At 44.1% G+C, this 26289-nt stretch overlaps 1 protein-coding gene across 1 annotated transcript in view; it reads right to left on the reverse strand.

Annotated features, from left to right (window-relative positions):
- The window catches only part of DMXL2 (Dmx like 2), a 178916-nt gene that overhangs the window by 131853 nt on the left and 20774 nt on the right, over positions 1 to 26289 (reverse strand). Inside the window, exons 2-4 of the mRNA XM_088472781.1 lie at positions 14814 to 14939; positions 5294 to 5368; positions 912 to 990 (exon numbers count right to left, since the gene is read on the reverse strand). Of these exons, the coding sequence (XP_088328907.1) occupies positions 912 to 990; positions 5294 to 5368; positions 14814 to 14939 (280 nt within the window). The remainder of the gene's footprint in view (positions 1 to 911; positions 991 to 5293; positions 5369 to 14813; positions 14940 to 26289) is intronic.

Raw genomic sequence — 26289 nt, forward strand, 5'->3', positions numbered from 1 at the left:
TGTATTCTTCTTACATTTACAGAAATGTGGTTACCATAACAGGAATACTTTTGTGATGAGATAAGGCTATATATGATAGAGAAACGTTTATTTGAGAAACATGTATTACTATGCAACAGGTTTACAATAGATATGCACTCTCCTGATATAAGAAACTAATTACGTTCTTTAATACATAAACAAGCTTATCAGGGAAAGATTTCAATTATAATTGTATTTACCACTTGGACCTACAATATTGAGCATTTGGTTCACCAGAATATCAATCCATGATTTAACATAATTTTATTTACATTTGATGTTTCTGGTATCAATGGTTAATTTCCACTTGAATACCGGGAGGTTTGTTTAGTAAGTGTTTCTGATCAGGAATAGATCTAATAAAAGTTAAGTTTTAAATGTATATGAGTGCCCCAAACAAGAGTCTCCTTCTTTCTCCTTTTTGTTAAACACATAATTTAACAATGGACAAGAACTAAAGCTGGGTACAAACTAGACGATGCGAGTATCCAGCGATGCCAGATGCGACTGGACGATATATCGGACGGTCCGTACACACTGCACGATCTGGTGTACGACTGCCCGATATTTTGTTCCCCCGCCGCATCCAGAACCATGGTGTCAGCCTCAGATCTTCATAGTGGCCTGCACTGTAGGTAGATCTGAAGATGCGTCGAATGACACACTGGAGCGCGCAATAATGCGTAGGCACTAGACGATGTGGACGATTTGACGTTCGGATTCATCCCAAAATGACAAATCATCCAATATATCGTCTAGTGCGTACCCAGCTTAAAGGTTCTTATGAATCTTCAACATTCACTAAAACATTAATACAGCCAACTACGGTTATATCTCACAAACAATGTGCACGTAATTTAAAATAAAAAAAATAAATAAAATTTACTTACCTTGAGGATCCCAAGCCAAATTATAAGTCACGGAACTAAGCAAAAACTGGCCTGTCCTAAGCCACTGAAATTTAAGTTGCTAGAAAATAAAACAGAAAATTATGATGTAAACAGTTATCTGAAACCTCGGCACAGGAGTCAAACTACACGTGTTCTCTTACACCTACGCCTTTTGCCCCATATGCCACGATACGTCTGGGGCGATTAAACATGCTGCATACTATTTTTGTATCGAAAGAATTGATACAAAGTAACGATTAAGCATTATGATGCATTGTGAGGGTCACTCGTACCGGACTTGTCTTCACCTCTTTTATCTGGATTGCGTACCTTTTCCTTAACTTTGCTACTTTTCCTTCAGTATGCTACCTTTTTCTCATTTTTGCTTTTTAGTTCTTTAGTTCATTTATACTGTACTAGGGGCCTGACTCAGCAAGGAACGCAAGTGTGCACATGCACTCGGCTGCTGTGAATATATGCTCATCAATGCATACGCATGGCAACCATAGACTAAGATGCAGATGCCCAACACTACACAATGCCGCCCACTTCCCTCTACTCAAAGCCCGAGTGGTCCGCAAGATAGCGGAAACATCTGTAACATCGAGAGCCATCGGAACCATACGCACAATAGAGGTTGACCTGATCTCGTGCAGGATTTTGGCCACTTCCTGCGTGCATCGAGACGTCTGGCTGCGTATGCCGCCGCACTGCCTTAATTATGCATGCCCCTGTAACGGCGTCCCAATGCACAGGCACGCCTGCATTCACCCAGGGGGAGTGCCTAACCCCAAGTCCCCCCCAGGAGCCCCTAAACTATCCCCCCCCCAAGCGGCTGTCCATGCCCGTCTAACCTTCGATCGGGATGCCGGGCATCAGGCTCCCGTCGTAGGTAAAATTACAGACGTCGGGAATTCGGCGCCTGTCATTTAACTCTTGCCGGGATTACACAGTCGGGAAGTCGTCCGTCGGCTTCCCGACTGCTTCCCATAGAAACAACATTGACCGCAAGTCAGCAACCTGATGAAATACTACAAATGTTGCCAAAGCAATAGGTGTATAACCATCAGCCACATTTTTCTCTCAGCCAAAGTAAAATGAAATACAGCAATGGTTTTCAATAATTTTCCACATGGGCACCCCCTATCTGTGTTATATGTACCCCCAACATTTGCAAAGCAAAACATTTGTAATGAATATAATTATTAGATAAAAAAGTTTAGACACTGCTATATATAAAAGCAATAAATGTGCTAGACACAAGAATAAAAAAGACACGAATAGAATTGTACATATATATTTTTCATATATTACAAGTTAAATAAAATATACAAGATGAACAATACAACTACAGTTCACATATGCTTTATTAGTACTCATTTTTTAAAGCTAGTCATGTTCTAACAATTACAGAGAGAGAGATTTTCAATTTTTATCTTTAATGATAACATTTGTTTTACAACGTAATTACTTTGGCTGATATCAGTCTCATTTTCTGACATTAGGGGCACTATGTCAGAAATGACCTGATTTTACTAAATCCAGATAATCTCTTTTATGCAGGAAACACCAGTGATCATATCAGTGTCTTTTCCTGCCTGTTATGAGAGACACACTGTTCAGCCATTGGGGTACAGATCCCTGGGAAGCTGTTTTCCCTGCGTGACTAATACACAGCTACCTCCCCGCCAATACAGAATTATTTTTGGATACCCCAGAATGTCACATGTAGTACCTCTGGGCGTTACTCAGACCCAGGTTGAAACATTGAAATGTAACATATTAACAGCAAATGCATACCCCTGGTGGCCATTTAAACATTTATATTACAGTGCTTTCAAAATGATTACAATTAAGATTATATTGTTCTCACCAGCTGTAAGAGTGCTTTAAAATATATTCTTTACTAGCTGTTGACAGCGCTTTGGCCACGATGAAATTGCTTCTGCCAACATTTTTATTTGAGTGGTCATAGTTGTATTTTGCTTTATATAGGGGCCCTGTCGCGGGAGTGGCTCACATGGCTCACCCACCACTCATAACAATGTCACTGTGTGCCCTGTACATAGACTGCTATGTAGCCTATCCTTTTCAAGTGAACCCACGCCCAAAGCACCTCTCCCACACACCTCACCTGCCACGCACATGGTGTCACACATCTCTTGCTTTGATGATGTCAATAAATTTTGTTTCTTTTACTGCTCAGCTTTAACTTAATGGATCAAGATGTAACAAAGTGCAGGTTATTTCTAGGAGTTTCCACTAAAAATGATGTATGAAAACCGTAGTTTTTGCGCAAACTTGAAACAGACAGACACAGCGTTCTTATAATATTAGTATAGTATAGTAGCAATTTAATATACTGTTGGATTTCATCCAACCTGGAACCCATCAATTGCAGAAGCTATGCAAAGCTTGGGATGTGCCCAGTTTGTTTCTTGTATTAATCACTGAAACTGAACAACTGGAGAACAAATAACTTAATGTGTTCAAATTACTTTTATTGTCACTTTTAAGTACTTTAAGGTGAAGTACTGTAAGTCATGTCATGGAAGCAAATTTTTGGTGTTTTAATCTGCAGATTTCATGTTACAGGAGTTGCTACCAATTTAAACATGAGGGGATTAAAGTAAAACACAACGTGAAATGCATATTACATTTACCAAAGATGCAGCTCTCTTTGTTGTGGACAAGGGGCCTGATTCAAAATGGATGCAGAACACATCGCTGCTGCATCATTGGAGAGAGCAGAGATACATAAATATGTTAATGCTGCAGTAGGAGTCTGAAGAAAAAAAAAAAAGACGCCTCCTGTCAGCATCTGCAATCCAAGTACTGCGTCTGAAGACGCAGCAACAGATCAACATCGCGACCATCGATTTCTAGCATTGGCCGACAGAATAAGCTGTAGCTCATTTAGACTGTCCGTACAAAATATCGACGTCCTCCGACACAGACCCTGGCCTCAACACTCCCAGTAAGTGGGAGTGACGCTCCTCTTTTCCGGGAACGCAGGTCAGAGCCAGCCTCTCCCTGCCCCAGAATGTCCGCAGCATGTCAATGATGCAGCGGCTTGGGGGGCACTGCGTGTGATTGCGCAGGACTGGTTCTGCACATGTGCAGAACGGGTTGTGCACATAAGCAGGCGTTCCACCATCATAAATGTACGGATACCACAGGCCCAGAGTCTTTATGTATGTGGCCATCCTTCTGCACTTGACAAGAGGATTTTAGAACACTGAAATGTCCACTACTAAGATGTATGGTTTATGTCTATTTTGCTTCAATAAAATAGCTCCAATGAACATGTTTTGATTCAACGATCTATTGGCACATAGCCAATTGGACAAATCTTAACAAAAAAACACCAAACAGCATTTCTGAAATCTTAATTGCAGGACACTATTGTATAAAAATACTGTGACAATATCACGCTAGGTAGCGATAGTGAGCCATGGATTCTGTGTGGCTGGAGGGATCTGCCCACACAGGGTAGAAAACCTAAGTTTGACCACAACTAGAGGCTGCCTTCTGGAAAGAGCTCAGGTGAGGGCTAACTAGGCAGACCTGCAGTCAGGCTTCATGTAAAATCAGTCCAAGGAGGACTATGGCAGCTACAGAGCCTAGTGTGTCTGGAGGCCAGGCTTGGCCAGTGTTCAGACCTGCAGTCAGACAGGGAGGGCTGCAAATCTCTGGGACTGTTTGTGTGACTTTGGGGAAGTCAGGCCAGAAGGCCAGAGTCCAGACCTGCAAGCCAGGCAGGGAGGAGCACAAGAGAGACCTTGTGTGGAAGCCAGGAGGCCATGTTTATACCTGTAAGAGACAGGACTGGGACTACAAGAGACTGTTATATTTGCAGACTAGCAGCCCATTATAGTCCGGGTTCAAGCAGTGAGTTAGTGCCCTATATGAGTGGCTAGGTTGTTTATTATCTTGTTCCTGATATGCTGACAAGTAAAGCACCATTTATTTTCATCTAAACCTAAATAACTGTGTGTGGATCTTTATTATGCACCTACTCACTACACCACTGACCATTCTACCAAGCTAATTACCACAGATATATCACAATACATACACTCTGGAAAGTGTGAAATAAAAATAGAACTCTGCTAATTATATTTAAAACATTAAGGGCGGGAAAAGGAGGAGGGGTGTGTGCGCACACCCCAAGAATGTGCCCATCTGTCCCAGACATGCCACTTTCAATTTTTAAATAGATACAATTAAACTATTATTTTCCAATATGCAAGTGTCTTATAAATAGATTTTCCCAGAGTCTGTACTTTGCCAAATAACAAAATAAAACATTGAAAAACTAAAAAAAAAAACCGAATGGTGAGACGATAGAAATTAGAGCAGCATGAAAGGGTATTACTTACGCTGTTTCGCTTGTGAGAGTTAACAGAAGCCAGTGGTTCAAATATACAAACTGTGTTTCCATATGAAGCAGCAATCTGTGTAGAAAAGATAAAGCTTACTATTATTGTAAAATAATAGCATTATATATCAGATAAGTAAAACAAGCAATCATGTAATAAACAAATAGAATTTAAAAAATGTAGAAAAGAAAATATTTTCTTGTAAGCTTTGTTTAACTTTAGGAGTCAATTAAATTAGCCACAAGTTGAATCGCCCGCGAGTAAATGCTCGCATATGTGGCACTTACGGTAGCCCCAAGGCGAGATAGGGGAGAGTTGACGTGCTGGGTTGTATTACAGATGTGTCCTCATACATCTAGCCTCAATACACCACACAGCGCGACTTTCCTGGCCTGAGTGAGCTGCCAGGTCCCATGCTACTCTGCTATCTTCGGGCGTCTTTTTTGTCTAATTCTAATATCTAACTCGCAATGCGATGCGACTAATTTGCACCAACAAACTGTGCTGATTCATTTGATATGTGACACTTGTATATCGGTGTGCACCTGAGTCTGTATATGAATCACAGCGGAACTTGAAATTAAAAAAACTGCGGCCGCTACAATGTAGAACTTCGTATACAGAGTCAGAGTCTCAGATATACAAGTGTTGCATATCAAATTATTAAGCACAGTCTGCTCATGCATCCTAGTCGCATCGCATTGCGAATTAGACACATTACGGCAAAACAGAAGCCCGGCGCTAGCAGAGTTCTCACGGGACCTGGCGTGTCGAGAGGAGCTTTTTAGCGCTACTGCAGCAAAGATGTATAAGGACACATCTGTATATGGGCAACATGGGCAGGAATTATATTAATAATGGTAAAAATATCATCCTAAGTGTATATACTTTATAGTTCATTCGGTGTTTTACAGTATGCTCTCAAGATTTGTGTATAGTTGATTTATGCTTGAAATGCTGGTCACACTCCTAACAAAACAAAATGATCGCATATGTAGGCAGTTTAGCCACATAGGTGTAGGGCAATATTGCACAGATTCAATCAAATTTTATCCATGCAATCCAAAATGTTTACCAAAGGCAATAAGCTCTGTACAACACAAGGCAATGTAGCTGCCCCAGCCACCACATGCTTGTAAGTTGGAGTAAAAACTAAAGTTAATTCTCCTACAGAACATATACAACGATCAGTCATAACATTAACACCACCTGCCTAATATTGTGTAGGTTCCCCCTCATGCCGGCAAAACAGTTCTGACCCATCAAAACATGAACTCCTAAAGACCTCTGAATATGTCCTGTGGCATCTGGCACAAGGATGCTAGCAGAAGATCTTTTTAAGTCCTGTAAATTGTGAGGTGGGGGCCTCCATGGCTCGGACTTGTTTTTCCAGCACATCCCACACATTAAAATACCAAAACACCAATAGAATCTGATGACACAAATTAAATATTGTACCGCTAAACTCTGATGATCAGAACCCAACTATGACTGCAGCAATTAAATAGAGGTACTGTATCTGCAATGCCCCCAATCCTGAAGAACACGAAATATTATTACAAATAATTGCGCTAATCCAAAATATGATATTCTGATCATGTAAAAATAGAAGTCTGGTTTACATATAGACATACAATTTAATTAGATCAGCAAACATAAAACACATTAAAAAAAGATATCGGCATGAAAAAAGGAGAGTTATAGTACAAGTTGCCCTTGTTAACTCTTTCTTCGAAGTCCATAGGGTCCACAGGGGAGACAATGGGGTGTAGGTAGGACCAGACACCAACAGCAAAGCTTTTCAATCTCAGGATGCTCCGGTCCTTCCCCCTATAGCCCACCCACAGTCCGAGGGCAACTCAGTTTTGTTAACAAGCCCAAGGCAGTAGCAGGATAGGAGAGAAGGAAGCCTGGTACACTGAAGAATCACACTCTCACACAAAGAAGGAAACAAGTGACCAAGAGAAGAAACCCATAGAAGCCAGGTACATCAGGGCGGGTGCCCTGTGGACATTATGGACTTCAAAGAAAGAGAGTTAACAAAGGAAAGTTTTACCATAACTCTCCTTTTCCTCTTCAGGGTCCATAGGGCTCCACAGGGGAGACAATGGGGTTGTCCCATAGCAGTTGTTCAAGAACGGGAACGCTCCTGAGCTGAGGGGAGAACCTTTTGCCCGATGGAAGCACCGTGAGAGGCAAATGTATCAAAGGCATAAAACCTAACAAAGATGTAGACAGAAGACCACATGGCTTATTTGCATAGCTGTTCAGCAGAGGCTCCACGCCGGGCTGCCTACGAGGGACCCACAGAGCGAGTATAATGAGCAGATCCTGTAGCCGGCACGGGAATGCCAGTCTGCGTGTAAGATAGTTATGCGAATCCATCTGGCCAGAGTCTGTTTGTTAGCTGGCCATCCCTTCTTGTGGAATCCATATAGGACAAAGAGGGAGTCAGATTTCCTGATGGAAGTAGTACGGTCCACGTAGATCTTCAGAGCGCGGACAACATTCAAAGAGGCCTCACCTGCCGAGAGGTCTGGTGATTGAAAGGCCGGAACGAGTTTCCTCATTTAGGTGGAAACGAGAAACCACCTTGGGAAGGAAGCCCGGGTGCATTCTAAGAATAGCCCCGTCTTGATGAAAGATTAAAAAGGGGGAGCGACATGAAAGTGACCCTCAATCCAATACCCTATGGGTAGATGCTATAGCCAGAAGAAACAATCTTCGCAGTGAGCCACTTGACATCCACTGTTTCCAGGGGTTCGAATGGAGGTTCCTGAAGTGCTTGGAGCAAAAGCAAAGCAGAGACCTGCACTTTCAGAGATGCTAGGCGGAGGCCTAGATCCAATCCAGCCTTAAGAAAGGCAAGAATTCTAGAAACTTTAAAAACTTGAGGGTCATAGTTTCTCGGAGTACACCATTGGAAATATGTATGCCATATTCTGTGATAAATTCTGGCTGAGGCCGGTTTATGTGCTCTGAGTAAGGTTCGGCCACAGAGCTGGAAAATCCCTTAGCTGTTAGGAGGGATGTCTCAAGAGCCAAGCCATTAAAGACAGACGGGCTAGGTCCGGATGTAGACATAGACCCTGAGACAACAGGTCTACTCTTCGAGAAAGTTGAATAGGAACGTCTATGTAGAGACTTTGAAGATCGGAGTGCCAATGGCGCCTGGGCCAAGCTGGAGCTATTAACAGGACTGTGCCCCCTTCCTGCTTGAGGAAACAGAGATATTGGGGAGAAGAGATATGCCAAATGGAATGTCCGCTTCACTGACAATGCGTCCATGAAGGCTGCGTCGGGGTCCCTTGTCCTGGCTCCATACACTGGAAATGTTTTGTTTTATCTTGAAGCCATGAGATCCACATCCGGTAAACCCCATTTGTCCACCAGGAGTTGAAAGACTCCTGGGATAAATACCGCGGAGATGGCTGGGAGATGGCGTTCGGCCCATGTGAGAATGTGGGACACTTCTGCCATTGCTGCCTGACTTTGAGTGCCTCCTTGGTGATTGAGGTAGGCCACTGCCGTGGCGTTGTCGGACTGTACTTGTACTGGCCTGCACTGAAGAATATCCTGAGCCAGAGTGAGAGCCTCCCCTTTAGAATGCAAGCTCTTGTGAGCAGGGCCCTCTCTCCTCTTTTGCTTCTCCTTACTTTATTTTCATCTACTTCTTACTCCCCACTACGGCACCTAAAACTTGGTTGCTTATGCTCTGTTGCTTATTTGGGTGTTATGGTCACCAATGTATCAATGTATATTATCCTTGTCCTGCATTGTATTGTAGTGGGGGAGGGTTAAGGATTAGCAATACCTACCAACGGAGTTGCGCTAGATACACTGGAGACCCGGAAGACATAGCTCGACCCTCTGGACCAGGTAAGTCCCCACTAGACCACCAGGATCGTTTTGTCGATATGATAAATGTTGACATTCCGAGCATGTCGACATTATATATATTGACAAAATATATCACACTCCCCTAATGTTCCTTTAGGTCTTGAAGATGCATATTTAATTAGGTGCACTGGGGGGTTGGGGAGATGCGGTCACAGAACACCAGGGCACTTACTGATGTGCTCCAACCGTCCCTGGTCTGTTCTGCCAGGCTGCCACATGCTCCACACTCCTGGGGGAGAAGGGACACACACATACAATGACAGAACTCACACACACCACAAATGGGATGTAGACAGGGGGATAACACACACACTTACACAGGACACTGGGGGTCTCACATGACACCAGCCTGGAAGACATCACTTCAGCATCTTCGGGGAAGTGGAGGAGGACAGCACTGCAGAAGGTAAGTAATTTTGGACTAATTAAGCTAATTGGAAACTTTTTTAATTGCTTAATCAGTCAATAATGGAGCAAGTCCCTACAATTTTTTCTTAAAATAAAAATTTAAGGAAAAATTAGACTTGCTCTGGGGCTGCAAGAAAAAAAGATGTTGATTTCTATAGAAATCACAAGTAATTTTCTCTCCTTTAATTGAATTGGAACCCCCTGTGCCAGAGTTTCCCTATTATTTTGCCTCAGATTGAATATGCCCTTAAGTTTGCCTAATTGTCTGCCCAGCAAATTCCAATGTCACACCCGCCTCCCTGTGCTTGTAAACGTCCCACATTGTGCACAATAAAAACATACAATAAAAAAAGTTAAACTTTCTACAGCTTTAGGACCACACTGTCTTCAATAATTTAAACTTTTAATGCTAAAATAATACTCAGTTTAGCCTCAATTGTAGGTTAAATGAAACATGACGGTGAGGATATATATTTACTAGATGTGCTTGAAGGTTTTATTTATATTGGTTGTAATGTGCCTTTGGGCAAGTCCCGACCTCTGCCATCTCTTGTTATAGGGACAAACAGGCTGTGCACCCTTCCTAAAAAAGCTGGGAACATGAATCCTTTGAACCAATTTAATTAATCTAAATAATCTTGTCCAGTAAAACAAAAATCTTCTTTTCGCTTACTTTCATGAGGGGACACTGGAACTATGGGTATAGGTGGAACTGGAGGAGCCTGAGCACCAAATAGTTAGTGTTTAAAACAGCAGCACAAGCTCCCCCTCCCCTATACCCCACCTCTGCATACTGCCATCAGTTTCTTTTTGGTGCCCAATGAAGCTGGGCATGTTTTTTTTCAGCTGCCTCTGCAGCTGATAAGGTTTATTTTTACTTTATTTTATTTTTATAAACAAATGAGTGGCCCGCAGCGCTGCTGCAGAGGCATCGGTCAGGCCAGCTGCTCCATCCCCCTGCTCTGGTGGCTTTCGCACTGGCGACTGGGCCAGTGACTCCGGCCGGTCCCGGGAGCACAGCGCGGACGTCGCAGCAACAGGGTAGTTAGGAGGCACCCCACAGAGTGGGCTGCTGGGGCATGCGGCAATCCCCCTCTGGTGGAGGACACCATCGGAGGGGATGGCAGTGGGGATCTAGTTCTCTCCACCCACCCACTAGACCACCAGGGACACAGTTATAAAGGAACGCTGTTAAAACAGCGGCAAATCCCTGGGGGTCCGCCACGAGGGGAAGGGGAGCCATCGCCTGTTCTCTCCTTCCCCAACCTTTAAGCAACGCTCCCATCCACAGGGAGCTCCCATAAGGGGGCCATTTTAAGTTACTGCCCATTCCTACTATACAGCAGAGAAAATGGCTCAGTAGGGTGGTGTGCATTGGATAAGCAAACCTAAGACAGTCTAGTCTGGACAGTGCATCTGACTGGTACTAATATATATGTGGCCACAAGTTTATTTCCCAAGACCTGACAGGACTGACAGTTGTAGGCACAGAAACAGACAAAATCTCAGGTGCACAACTCCAAATCATCAATAATATATATAAATGCAATAAAATTTTGCAATCAATAGAGGTTTTTAGCATAAATCATGGCCAAGCTTATGGGCCTACCCACCATATCCAGGTAACCTCTTTCGGGTAGGTCCCTAACATACTAAGGTTCAAATCCAGAGCGCAGGACCCCCCAAAACCGGCCAGGCTAAGCCACCCCAGGGCACCACCATAGTAAGAAAAGTGCAGTGTAAAGAGATAGTTAGCTCCTAACTATCTCTTTACACTGCACTTTTCTTACTATGGTGGTGCCCTGATGATTTGGAGTTGTGCACCTGAGATTTTGTCTGTTTCTGTGCCTGCAATTAGTCTCATCAGGTAGCACCTCCCATTGTATATATAGTCAGGTTGTGCAGTCCAGAAATCTTTTCCAGGACTGACAGTTGTCTCTGTTCAAGTCCTATGCCAGAACATATTTTTTATGCAGAGTGCAAATCCTCCCTGGAACTATACCTCGCACACTGGTGCTAGAGTATAGCGTCTCTGGTCCGGATTCATTATGGATCGCAATGCAAATGCAATAGCGATTACTCACGGTCTCACTGCAATGATATGCTCATCCATTGCGTCGCAGCACTACATAAGGACGCCCACCTTACATTACACACATCCGTAATGTTTAGCAAGACTGTGAAACCATCGGTAACATCGAGTACCATCACAACCTCACACACAATTGCAAAAACCTGAACTACAAATCTCATCCCAGAAAGAGGTATCACTGGATTACAAACAGACTGTGCGTTGCTGTGCGCTAATCGTTACACATCAGTAAATGCCGGGCACTACGGCACTGCAGAAAGTGGTGCGGTGCTCACATAGGCCGTGCTCACATAATGGCGGCATGTTTTAAAACTAGTAGTGGGGTCTGGGCAGCGGTACATAAAACCATCACTGAACTATAAAGTCTCCCAGAAAGAGGTGTCTCTGGATTACAAACTGATTATGCGTTTTATACCGTACACTTGTGACAATGTCAGAACTGCTGAGCCACAAGGTGCCATTGCTTTATCTTCTTCAAATATTGCTGGCACACTGTCTGCAACAACGACAGGCACGCCTTCAACAACTCCTGAGAGCAGCCAGCAGACTCCGGCATTATCGCAGGTCCTATTTGATGACCCAGTACCATCATCATTGAACCAAGCACTGGCACAGATGTGACCTCTCCTTTGCAAAGGCAAGATTCTGAGTCTGAGCCACCGACCCAGTTAGACAAGCCCACCCTACGCAGTAACAGTAAGTTTAATTCAATTAACTTATGTTCTGCTGTATTAATCTATGTAATGTTGTAGTTCAATTTCTAGTATATAGTAGAAACCGCATTGTTTCTGCGTTCATCTTGTAGTGGAGGATGTGCACCGCATGCTGCTTTTTGAATTTGGACCATTTATTGTTTTGTGTTTCATATATTTTTTACATCTGTTGCTCAATGTTTTCTCTCTTCTACTTTCAGTTTTCACAGTGCCAACACGTAAAAAGAAGAAGAGCAAAATTGATGTTGCTACCAAAGCCATGACAAATATTCTTTGTGAACAACTACGCAACCTGGATTCGGAATGGCCCACACAAGAGGATGCCAGACTGCAGCGGTTCATGGCCAATGAGAGAGAAATGCAGACTAATTTGCTAACGGAAATGATAGCTATGCAGGAAAGGCTTAGTTGCGATAACCGCAAATTTTTTTCTCAAATCTTGAGCACAATCCACTACAAACCAACACATGTTCCACCACCCACCCATTTTGGGCAACAAGCTAATTATCCAAACTCATTTGGGGAACCATCCCAATATGTGCAACAACCTCAGTCTCCCACCTCATTTGAGCATACATCACAGTATGACCAGCACGCTAATTTCCCCACAGCATTTGGGCAAACTACATACAAGTATGCGCAACTAGCAAAGCCCCCCCCAGCATTTGGCCAAACATCCCAGCATGCGTAACAAGTAAAGTCCCCCCCAGCATTTGGCCAAACATACCAACATGCGCAACAAGTCAAGTCCCCCACAGCATTTGGGCAAACTACATCCCATATATCCAAGCATCCGCAAACACCTCATCCTCAACATTTACAGATAGTACATTAGATAATGTACCCGAAGGTCAATTTAAAGCTACTTTGCCAGCTAATACTCTGTCACAGGAACTTACTCCTGACAAAAACCCAGAGTTTACAGTTTACAGAAATATGTAAACTGTGGTAATCATATATATCTAGTGATGTTAACTAGACATATCCATATGATGATGTTGAAAATGTTATGGTTACTGCTATTGTCATTTTATTTTTTTAAGGATACTGAGTGGGTGTAAACAAGGATCTACCAAAAAATTGTGGTCCTATTTGTTTAATGCCTCACAGCTATACGCGGACTTAACAATATTCACACTGTCTACGCTTCGACAATATCAATACATACATATATATGGAGTACTTTTCTTTATTTTTATACTATTGTTTGCTTTTGAATTGTGTTGTATTTTGTGCAAAATGATTTCCTATGTAAGAAATATGGAAGTAAGGCTTTCAAACTTTGTATGCAACTTAAACAAAAAGGTCTTTATTAAAATAAAAGATTTTTTGAACAATTCAAATATTATGTCTTTGTATTTATTACAATAACACCATAATTAATGTTCTAATCAGCAATGCCTTATGGGTGCCCTTTATACCAATACCCTTTATACCAATACCCCACCTTTGCATTAATGTGTGCCAGCATAACGTCCACTTAAAATGACAAAACTGTGATTTTCTGTGTAAAACTCTCGACCAAATACCCGGGATTTTGCACAAGAGAAATTCCCGGGTCTGAGGAGGAAATTTCCCGGGTCGTCTATCTAAAAGGGGTATGAGTGTATGTAGAGACCGCTATTATGAACGGAGTGTCTGATTCAGATTTGGGAATAGAGTTAGAAGAGCAAGTAACTGTGTATCTTGGTAACACCATGCTGCACTGCAGGTGGGGCAGATTTAAACTGAGAGATTTAGATATGGGAGGGGTGTGTCAAAATTGAAATCTAAATTGCAGTGTAAAAATAAAGCTGTCCAGCATTTGTGCGCTACATGCAAAAGCCGCCAGTATTTACCCTGCATGCGAAAATAATGTATGTATTTGCACCCCTTGCATTGCAACATGGTTTGCCCAGGTACACAGTTACAAGCTCTATCTGAATCAGGCCCTGAGTTGCTTGTAATAAAGCTGGTGGTGGCTTAAAGTGTACGCAAAAAATACAACATCCAATATCAAAGAAGATATCAGTTTTGGAATGTCATTGAAAACCACAGAAACTCACTGTGGAACAAAACAAAGTTCTACAATCTAGATGTAAGGAGTATTGCATTATCATGAGTAACAATTATTTTAACTTTTATAACAACAGTGTTCTCTCCCCAGGCTGTTTATTGCGGGTGCACCACCCGGCAAGAAACAGCCTACCACCCGGCACTTTGGGAGCCTGCAAGTGGAAAATTAATATATGCAGTGTTATTTCAAGTTTAAATCATTATAAGGTCATGGTTTAAAACATTTTATTATTGCTATTATTAAGGCCCCCAACCGGTTACTTCTTGATGCCACCCTGTTGGAAAAATCTTCTGGGGAGAACACTGAACAATGTACAGGATTTACAAACAATTAAAAAAATTTAGGTCTTACCCGGCCTTGTTGTTGGGAACACTCCACACAGCTAACCTGGATATTTCCATGTTTAGCACCAGGAATGATTTGTACGCACTCAAAGTCACGTGCTAGTATGACAATATCACAGCCCGATCCATAGGCCTGTAGAGAAACCAAATAGAAAGGTGTTAAAGTACAAAGGTAAAAATAATCAATGTATATAAAACCAATTACATGATTTGTTCAATTTGCAGTGTAGCAAACCTGTTATCTTTGATACTAAATCTGGACTACAAATACCTGCAGCCAGGACGACTAAGATTTTAGTCCTATGACCAGTAGCCCCATCATAGTTGCCATTCTGCATTTCTCTTATAACAACCAAAATTGGCCTTGCTATTTTGCTTTGCTGTGGATGGCGGTTTTGTTGGGCATCCACAAGTGGAGATCACCCAATGATGACCCATGCAAATAGCATCTCAATGGAGTAAAGCAATAACAACACAAGCCTTAAAAAATAACACCACTTGGCTTATCAAGACACAGACCAATCACAGAGCTTTGTTCCTGTGTGTCACTGAGGTAGCAAATTAGATAAAAGAGGAGGCACTCAAAAGCTAAGTTAGTGTGTCCTTGCAGGTTGTCTTGTCCTAAACTGTATCAGATTACTTGCATTACTTTTTCTATAGCAGTGGCCATTCAACATAAGATAATAATATATGCTTACATTTTTCAATGTAGCATTTTTGCTAGTTTCAATCTTATTATGGGTATTTGGCAGCTATCCATCCCTCTCCTGGGCACGTCAAAAGTTCTGTCTGACATTTTGTTTGGATTAACTTTTTGACTTTGGCACATAGCCATCAGGCAGGCTAATCCTTGGTGTGTAAAAAAAAAAAAAGAAGATCTGTGTGTTCCTATCAGTGATACTAACAGTATCTACAGAAAAAGGGCGGAATTCAATTCTTTCCAGCCCCTATCGCGCCCGACGGAGCTATTCAATTCTTGCTCCTGTCGGGCACGATGAGCTGCCAGTGCTACATTTCAGCTCGCAGCCCCTGGGGGATGAGAGCTGAAATGTGCGAAAAGTGACAAGTTTGGGCGCCCAAACATCACTTTTCGCGATCGCGCCCAGCACTTTGGTCAGGTTTAGCTGCTTTACGCGGCTAAACCTGACCCCTATGGGCGCGATCAGCACGAAAATTTTGGACAATTGCATTGCGGCCTGCGATCTCCTGTCACTTTAGACGGGAGATGCGGGCCGCGAAAACAATTGAATTCCGCCCAAAGAGTCAGGGGGATTGGGAGAGGTTTGTATACCTACAGTATGTTAAAACCTACTCCGATTATTTAGGGTTAGGCACTCCCCCGGGAGGGCTAGGGTTAGGCAACCTCCGGGAGACAGGGTTAGGCTGTGCGGAAGGAAGGGGGGGGATTAGGGTTAGGCACCCCTAAGGGAGGGTTGGGGGGGGGGGGGGGGATTTTAGGGAATTAGGTTAGCGATACTTACCAAAAAGGGCAATCTGGATTTTTACCTCTGCCGTGCTGCCGCTGTTGGCCGCTGATTCCGTAGACCAGTTTGGTTGTAAGTTGATGGTACACAGTTAGACAACGGTAAAGTGCCATAGTCATTTACAAGCATGTCCAAAGAATTTTAAATTGATACATTTTTGGCATCAAGTTAGTTAGTTGCGGAATAATACTGGGCCAATTACCCAGATTAATGCTAGTATGGTTACATTAACTGGTCAACAAAATTTCCATATGAGTAACCACTAAAAGGCCATAAAATTACATTGCCTAAAATTAGTGATAGCTGTGAAAAATGGCTTATAAAGAAGTATATTATCAGCTGGATAGGTATCTATTTTAAGAAAACCACCACAATAGGATTCCTAAGATTGCAGGTATAAATTTACAGAAACCAGTTACTATATTACATTTCTGCAAGGTGTATCCAGCAGATGGGACAAAATGCTGTGCGTACACGTTGCAGTGGACGACAGCGTGATGTGTCGTTCCATGCTGCATTTAGCAGCATGCCGTAGTTCATCATATCGTCCCATCTGCTATGCAGCACAACAGATGGGACGATGCAGTGAACGACCCAAGGGCACGCACGATCAGGCGTACACACTATGCAATCTGAATGATATATATCGTGCAAGGGATTGCTTAGTGTGTACCAAGCTTAATGTTTAGCTTTTAAGAAAGTTGTACCTATGCACTGCAATTTCTGAACAATTAATAACAATGACATAACTACAATAGCTCTCCATTGCACATAACACTCTCCTTTAACTAGACAGACAGAAGATTATAGACTGCAAAGCAGGAATCCATCCCTGACAAAGCTGTAGAAAGAAGCACGTAGGGTGTTTTAGCAGTTTTCATTATACTGATGAATGTGTCTAATGGCAACCAAATGCCGCATTTGCTCTTTGTGAGAAGAGCCTTGCCTGGTGTAAATAAAATATATAGAATGACTACCACTGCTAACAATTTGTTTTATCCAGAAAAACTTTTATGACTTTAAAGTTGTAGCCAGACTGATAATTATGTTTACAATATAAAATAGTAGATCACATTATCACTGCAGGAACAACCTAATTATTACAGAACTCAAACTGTTGTAAATGAACTGTGAATGAAGCTGAATTTTGTAGCATTCTTAATCTATACCACATTTCTTGGCAAACTTATCAGCTCCTTTGGATTTCAGTATCATCCGCATGTGGATGATACTCAAATTTACATATTCTCTCCAGATTTGCCACCATCTGTATTGGTCCACATTCCTGGCTGTCTTTCTGCCATTTCATCTTGATATTATCTTGCCACCTGAAACAATTTAATTAATAATATTTTCTCCAGCCAATAGTAGTTAATAACCTGATATCTCGATCACTGTTGATAGCTTGACAACCAACCCTACGCCACAAGCTTGCTGCTCATCTATGTTTTCAAATCATGTTACATACGTGTAAAAAACATATCCAGAATACGACCATATTTTCAAAAAATCTAATTCATGCACTCATTATCTCCCGCATTGATTATTGATATACTTTCCCACACAAACCATTGTGAATGCAGCTGTGAGGCTGATCTTCCTTGCTAAACATTCGTCTGCTGCTCCACTCTGCCAATCCCTCCACTGGTTACCTGTATTCTACCAAATTCAATATAAAATACTTTTACTTTCACATGGCTAATAACCAAACTACACCTACATATATCTCTTTGTTTATCTCAAATATCTCCAAGCTCAACCTCTCCGCTCTGCAAAAGATCTCGGTCTCCCATTCACATGCATTACCTGCACCCCTTGTCGGTTACAGGATTTCTTTTGGGCTGCACCCACACTCTGTGGAATGCCATCCCACAGTAAGACTTTCCTATAGTTTCCAAATCTTAAAGCGTACCCTGAAAACTCACTTCTTAAGGCAAGCTTATCAAATTCCAAAACCACTCATTTAACCTACATTAGCTAGCCTACTTAATTACATCCCCTCTATACAGTCCACACATAACTTTACAAATTTTGGGGTCTATTTACTAAGCCTTCAATACCGAAATAGTGAACAGAGATAAAGTACCAGCCAATCAGCTCCTAACTGGCATGTCACAGGCTATGTTTGAAAAATGAGTTAGGAGCTGATTGGTTGGTACATTATCTCTGTCCACTTTATCTCCATTCAAGGCTTAGTAAATAGACCCATTTCTCTATTTCTTCACTTTCACATCCTGCTACCTCTAGAACAACATGCCTGTGTGACTGGATCATACAGCTAACAAAAGACCCTCTGAAATCTGGCTGGACCAATGTGCAATAAGTATGTAGCTCTTACCCTTGTGTATTAATGTCTATTTTTCTATATATTGTAAGCTTGCGAGCAGGGCCCTCTTACCTCTTTGTCTGTTATTACCTGGCCTAGTTTTATTACGGCATTATTCAATTGTAATGCGCAAAGGAATATGCTGGCACTATAAAAGTAACTGTTAATCTTCATATACAATTTAATAGTAGCACTATATTACAAGCAAACAAAAGCACAGGTTTGATTCCATTCAGGGCCCTACCTGTGTGGAGTTTGTATGTTCTCTCAGTGTTTATGTGGGTTCTCTCTGGCTGCACCAGTTTCCTCCCATAATCTAAAAACATACTGGTAGATTAATTGGCTCCAAACAAAAAAGTAACCCTGGTGTGGCAGGGAATATATTATTATCCTTTATTTCTATGGGGCCACAAGGGGTCTGCAATGCCTTACAAGGTACATAGACAGAAACAGAATGAACAAAATAAGAAAAAAGTGACTTACAGTACAAAACATTGCAGGAAATTGACATTGTATGAAAAATGCTGCATCAGCAGGCATAAAACTGAAATAGGCAACAGGGCAGCAGAATACATAGGGGGAGGGGCCCTAGATTGCACACCCTAAGCACAATGTGAGGTGCTACCTGCTGAGACTAGTAGTGCTGCAAGCAGAAAAAGAGACGGATGCAAGTACACACTCTAACCATGCTAAACCTAATAATAATACCGCTAAATTGCATCCAAGAGGTCTTAGCATAATAATGGCCATAATTATGGGCCTGCCCACCGCATCCAGGTGACAGCTATCAGGCAGGTCCCTAATACTCCTATTCCTGATAGAGGTCACATGGAGCGGTGGGCAGACCAATAATTATGGCCATTATTATGCTAGGAACCTCTTGGATGCAATTTAGCAGTGTTATTATTAGGTTCAGCATGGTTAAGAGTGTGCACTTGGATCTGCCTCTTTTTCTGCTTGCAACAGGGCAGCAGAACCCTATGGGTTGGGTGGCATTGACGGGAATAGGTCTGAAATACCGACGGCTGAATAGCCGCCGGTTCTCATATCAACACAGGAAGCCAGAAGGGAGGACATCTCGACAGCGGCTCATAAGTATCCTAACCCTCCCTTGGTGGTGCCTAATCCTAAATCCCCCCCCGGGGGTGAATAAACCTAACCCCCCCTTCCTGCTCCCTAAACCTAACCTCCCGGGGGTGCCTAATCCTAATTCCCCCCGGGGGTGTCTAAACCTAACCCCCCCACCCATCCCGCGGATACAACCTATCTATCCCAGGTTTACTTCATCTGGATTTCGTGATGCCGGGCTTATGGATTTCGGCGTGGGGCTAAAGACAGGCGTCGGCCTTCCTCCGTCGTGATTCCGACGGCAGGCATTCTGGGCGACGGTAGATTAACCGCATCCCGGCATTGGCAGTAGGGAGTAGATGATTGTGTAAGTAAGGGAAAAAAGAGCACACAAGGGAAAAGTGCCCTGCTCGTTAGAGGTTACATTCTAAAGGTAGGGGCAAGACAGACATGGCGAGACAGTGAGCAAGAGGCAGTAGGCAGTGGGTTAGGGGGGAGAGCTGAATTGCATTTAATAAAGAGTGGGTCTTGAGAGCCCATTTGAAGTTTTGTAGAGAGGTAGCACGGCCAAAATTTTGGAGGAGAGAGTGGGATGATGTAATTAGTTGGGAGAAGAGGCAGCATTGGTTTGTGGAGCTAAGTGGGTGGCCAGGAGTGTGAAAATAAATGAAGTCAGAGATGTAAATAGGAGAGGATTGGGTGAGGGCTTTGTGAGTGAGAAGTTTGAATTGGGTTCTGAAGGGGAAGGGGAGCCAGAGCAAGGTTTGTAGGAGAAGGGAGGGAGATGTAGGAGGTTTGGAGAGGAAGATAGGCCAGCAGCAGCATTGAGGATTGATTGGACTGGAGAGAGATGGTAGGCAGGATGTCCAGAAAGTAGGAGTAAGAAAGGGTCTGATCCTGGAAATATTTCTGAGATGGAGAAGGCAGGACTGCGAGAGGTACTGGATGCGTGGTTTGATGGAGAGTGACGAGTCAAGGATAATTCCAAGACAACGCACTTGGGGGCTAGAGGAGGTGGTAACGCTGTCAATAGATAATAAAAATGTGGGAGGTAGGGATATTAGGGAGGAAGGACGATGATCAGCTCAGTCTTAGACATGTTAAGTTTAAAAAAGGCTGGGACATTCAGGAAAAAGTAGCAGAAAGACAGTTTGAGATACGAGTGAGGAGAGAAGGGTAGAGGATATAGATCGAGTATCATCAGCATATACCAGATGAGGGCCAAAACTTCACATTCATATACTGGGGAGGGAAAGGTCAGAGTTGGTAGGATGAATAGGGAGGGTTAGGCTAGAAAATGAAGGGATGGGGTGTTGGGGGGTCTAGCGGGATGTGATGTCCTGATGTTTGGAGTAAATTTTATATGTGGGTGGCAAAGTCAAGGCCAGAGAGAGAGGAGGGCAGAAAACGGAGTTGAAAGTGGCGAAGAGACAAAGGGGGTTGGAGGACTGGGAAGAGATAAGGGACTTGAAATACTATAATTTGGAGAGGGTAGCATTGTAGGTTGAGAGCATAAATTTGACATGGAGGAAGTCTGCATTGGAGCGCTATTTCCTCCACTGTTGCTCAGCGGTTCGTGAACACTTTTGCAGATATCTGGTACATTTGAAATACCAAGGTTGAGGTGTGGATCTGCGTGAGTAGTGACCACCGGAGAAACAGAGTCAAAAGCAGAAGTAAGGGAGACATTGTTTAGAGAAACAGCTTTGTCAGGGCAGGAGAGAGCGACAATGGGTGAGAGAAGCGAGTCAAGCAGGAGGAATAAGGATACGGTGGCAATAGCCTAAAAGTTAAGCTTAGTGATGGTGACCTTGGGAGGCAGGGGTGAAGTAGGAGTGAGGGATCAGTTAAAAGAGAGAAGGTGATGGTCAGAGAGGGGAAATAGGGAATTGGCGAAATCACAGATATCACAATGGTGAGTGAAGACCAGATCAAGTGAGTGTCCATTGGGAGAGACCAAATGATGATGTAAGGGTAAGGAGTTTAGAGGAAGAGGATTCTGTGGGGACATCTATAGGGATATTGAAGTTACCTAACATGAAGAAAGTAAGGTCTGAAGAGAGAAAGTGGGGTAGCCATGAAGCAAAGTTGTAAATGAATTTGGCGCAAGGACCAGGGGGTCGATAAATGACAGCTACTCAAAGGTGAACAGGTTGGAATAAGTGAATAGCATGAACCTCGATTGTAGAGAACGAAAAAGCATTCTGAGGAGTGACCGGAGGATAGAAAGAATATAGATTGTAAGCTCCACTGGGGCAAAAAGTGTGCTCCATATAAAATGAGAGTTATGGTAAGAACTTACCTTTGTTAACTCTCTTTCTTCGAAGTCCATAGGGTCCACAGGTAGACCTTGGGGTGTAAGTGATGGCAATCTGGGCACCACGCAGTTAAAGCTTTCAGCTCTAAGGATGCACTGGGTCCACTCTCCCTATACCCCACCCCCGAGCCAGAGGCACCTCAGTTGGTAAAAGTCAAAGGCCGGAGGAGGATAAGAGAGAAGAAAGACTGGAAGATCAAGAATCACACTCACAGAGAAGGATAAGGGAAACCAGTGATGAAGCCAGGTGCATCATGGCGGGTGCCCTGTGGACCCTATGGACTTTGAAGAAAGAGAGTTAACAAAGGTAAGTTCTGACCATAACTCTAATTTTTTTCTTCAGGGTCCATAGGCTCCACAGGGAGACCTTGGGGATGTCCCAAAACAGTCCTTTTAAGGGTGGCGACACTCCTGCGCAGAGTGGAGAATCTGGCACCCAAAGGAAGCATCCTGAGAGGCAAAGGTATTAAATGCATAGAGCCTTAGAAAGGTCTGGACAGAAGACCACATGGCTGCCTTACAAAGCTGAGCAGCCGATGCGCCACGACGAGTTGGCTATGAAGGACCCACAGACCCGAGTAGAATGAGCCCTAACAGAAGTCGGAACAGGCAGGCCTACCTGCCTGCATGTAAGCCTCTGAGATAGTCGTACGAAGCCATCTGTCACAATTGGTGACTGGGAGTTACCTGATTCAGGTGATGAACTGGATTCAACGGAAACCGGCTTGACTGGAATCATGGATGACATTAATAGCTCTATTGCATAAGAATTGTGTAGCAGTGAGAACTGCTTTTGATGATAAATGACAGGAACTAGAAACGTTGGAGTGGGACCAGTAGGAAACTTGGAGGAACCAGACTGGGACCGGCAGGAACGCTTGCTGAGCTGGACGGGTACCAGTAGGTAGATTTGGTGCGGCTGGGAAGCTGGAAGGAGAATGGTGGTAGAATGGGAGCTACTTGGTGCGGCTGGGAAGCCGTATGGAGAATGGTGGTAGCACGGGAGCTACTTGGTGTGGCTGGGAAGCCGTATGGAGAATGATGGTAGCACGGAAGCTACTTGGTGCGGCTGGGAAGCAGTATGGAGAATGGTGGTAGCACGTGAGCTACTTAGTGCAGCTGGGAAGCCATATGGAGAATGATGGTAGCACGGGAGCTACTACTTAATTATTTATTTATTTATTATTTATTACCAGTTATTTATATAGCGCACACATATTCCGCAGCGCTTTACAGAGAATAGTTGGCCTTTCACATCAGTCCCTGCCCCAGTGGAGCTTACAATCTATGTTCCCTATCACATGCTCACACACATACACACTAGGGTTAATTTTTTTTTTTTTTTTAGGTTTTGGAGCCAATTAACCTACCAGTATATTTTTGGAGTGTGGGAGGAAACCGGAGTACCCGGAGGAAACCCACGCAAGCACAGGGAGAATATACAAACTCCACACAGTTAGGGCCGTGGTGGGAATCGAACCCACGACCTCTGTGCTGTGAGGCAGTAACGCTAACCATTACACCGTCTGTGCTGCCCTGGGAAGCCGTATGGAGAATGGATAGATAACTGGACTCCAGGTATAATGGAGGATGAGTATAACTCCAGTTAGGATCGGAGGGTAACTGGACTCCAGGTGTAATGGGGGATGGCAGGAAGTCCGGTTAGGACCGGAGGGTAACTGGACTCTAGGTGTAATGGAGGACGACTGGATTATCAAATGCGCCAGGTATAGCTATTAGCAGGACTGCTAAATGAACTGGTCTGGGAACCAGCAGGTTTTCTGGGTATACCAGGTATTGCTGTTAGCAGGATGACTGGTCTGAGAACCAGCAGGTTTTCCAGATGCACCAGGGGTTGCTGCCAGCAGGAGCCTGGGATACACTAGTACACAGAGAGACAGATATAGCACAATCTGTACACCACGGGAAGTAAAGAGATGTTCAGGCCCACAATGCTATCAGAGGAAGATATATATACCCTTGGTCTGGCAGAATTTGGTGGATACGGTCAGGTGGTCTGGCAGTAGCACTCTGAGTGGTGGAGGGTACAACATGCAGAGGGAGCAATCATCTCTGCAGTACTGAGTCAGAACTACACCTGTGATTTCAATCAAGGCTAGCAGTGTTCAAAGACAGAGGAGGGCCCAGGTGAATAATCACTGTGGAAAGGAAAGCACAGTCCAAATGCACACACAGAAGTGTTGCAGCCAGTATGATTTAGAGCAGATCTCCCAGGCGAATTGCACACACAGATCCACGGAGCAGCTGGCAGAGTTAAGTCTCAAGGCGAAAAGGTAAAAACTAGCCAGGGTTGTGACACCATCTAGCCAATGTTTGTTTATTGGCTGGCCATCCCTTCTTGTAAAATCCATAGAGCACAAACAAGGAGTCTGATTTTCGAAGAGAACTGGTACGATCCACATAAATCCTGAGGGCGCGGACCACATCCTGCTGAGAGGTCTTGTGGTAGAAAGGCCGGTACTATAATTTTCATGATTAATATGGAAACTAGAAACAACCTTAGGAAGGACTTCAGGGCGAGCATGAAGCACCACTCTGTCCTAGTGAAATATCAGAAAAGGAGGACGACACGAGAGTGCTCCCAATTCTGACACCCTCCTGGCAGATGCAATAGCCAGAAGGAAGAGAGTCTTAGCCGTTAACCACTTAAGTTCCACTGAATCTAGTGGTTCAAATGGAGGACCCTGGTACTGGCCCGAAGAACTACTGCTAAATTCCAAGGAGCCACTGGGGGGGGGGGACAAAGGGAGGTTGAATCCGAAGGACACCCTGTAGGAAAGTGTGTATATACGTAAGCAGAGCAATTCTACATTGGAACCACACTGACAGTGCAGAGACATGCACTTTCAATGAGGCCAGGCGGAGGTCCAATTCAGCTTGAAGGAATGCCAGGATTATGTAAATCCGAAACACCCGAGGGTGGTAACCTCTTGTATGACACCACTGGAAATAAGTATGCCACATTCTGTGGTAGATCCTGGTGGAGGCAGGTTTACGCGCTCTAAGCATCGTGTTGATGACCGAGCTAGAGAATCCTTTGGACCTTAGGAGGGATGTCTCAAGAGCCACACCATCAAAGACAGACGATCCAGGTCAGGGTAAAGGCAAGTACCTTGAGACAACAGGTCCAGACATTGCGGCAGTAGGAATGGCGTGTCGATGGGGAGACTCTGAAGATCTGAGTACCAATGAGGTCTGGGCCAAGCTGGACAGTGCCTCCGTCTTGCTTGAAATTCCGAAGAACCAGGGAGACTGGAGGAAATAGGTACGCAAACCAGAAAGGTCCATTTTACTGACAGAGTATCCACCAGGCTTGCTTCAGCATCTCTTGTTCTGGAACGTACACTGGTAACTTGTGATTGTGTCAGGAGGCCATGAGGTCCACCTCTGGGAGACCCCATTTGTCCACTAGGAGTTGAAACACCTCTTGGTGAAGAGACCATTCCCCTGGATGCACGTCATGATGGATGAGGAAGTCCGCTTCCCAATTGAGAAATGGCCATGAGATGAGATTCTGCCCATGTCAGAATGCGTGACACTTCTGTCATTACTGCCCGACTTAGAGTGCCTCCTCGATGGTTGATGTACGCCACTGTGGTGGCGTTGTCGGACTGAATCTGCACGGGCTTTCCGTGAAGAATGTGCTTTGCCATCATGAGGGCTCTGGGCCTGATTCAGAGCCGCTCGCAAAAAGCAAGCGCTTGCTCTGAATCAGGGCGGCCGCATTATTTTTTTTCAAAATCGGCCTCCTGGCCGCTCGCATAGCTGTGGGTGTGGGTGTGGGTGCGAGCGGCCAGGTAATTGTCGCGACCATCGGGCTTGCGACAAGACCCTCATGGTAGGGTCTCGTTCCCGCAAGCCCCAGTGAGCTTTCGGCTCTAATAGAGCCGGAAGCTCACCACTGACATCACTCGTGGTGTCAGTGGGGCCTCCCCCAAATGGCAGGCCAGCCACCCCCCGACCCGCCTACCAAACGGGGCGAGCTGTCGATCAACATTGACAGCCGCCCAATTTGGATGTGAGCACCGGAGCGAGCGATTTCTCGCTCGAGCGTGCGCACTGCCTGGCCAGTGACTCGCTTGCAAGCGGGTCTGAATGAGGCCCTCTGTACACAGCCCCGAAGTTCTAATATGTTGATGGGCAGTGATGCCTCTACCGTTGTCCACCAGCCCTGAAAGGAGTAGGGACTGGTCACTGCACCTAATCCCCGGAGACTGGCGTCTGTTATTAGGAGTATCCAGTCCAGGATCCAAAAGGGGCAATCCTT

The sequence above is a fragment of the Taudactylus pleione genome, unplaced genomic scaffold, assembly GCF_031769625.1.
Source record: "Taudactylus pleione unplaced genomic scaffold, aTauple2 ptg000129l, whole genome shotgun sequence".
Lineage (NCBI taxonomy): Eukaryota > Metazoa > Chordata > Amphibia > Anura > Myobatrachidae > Taudactylus > Taudactylus pleione.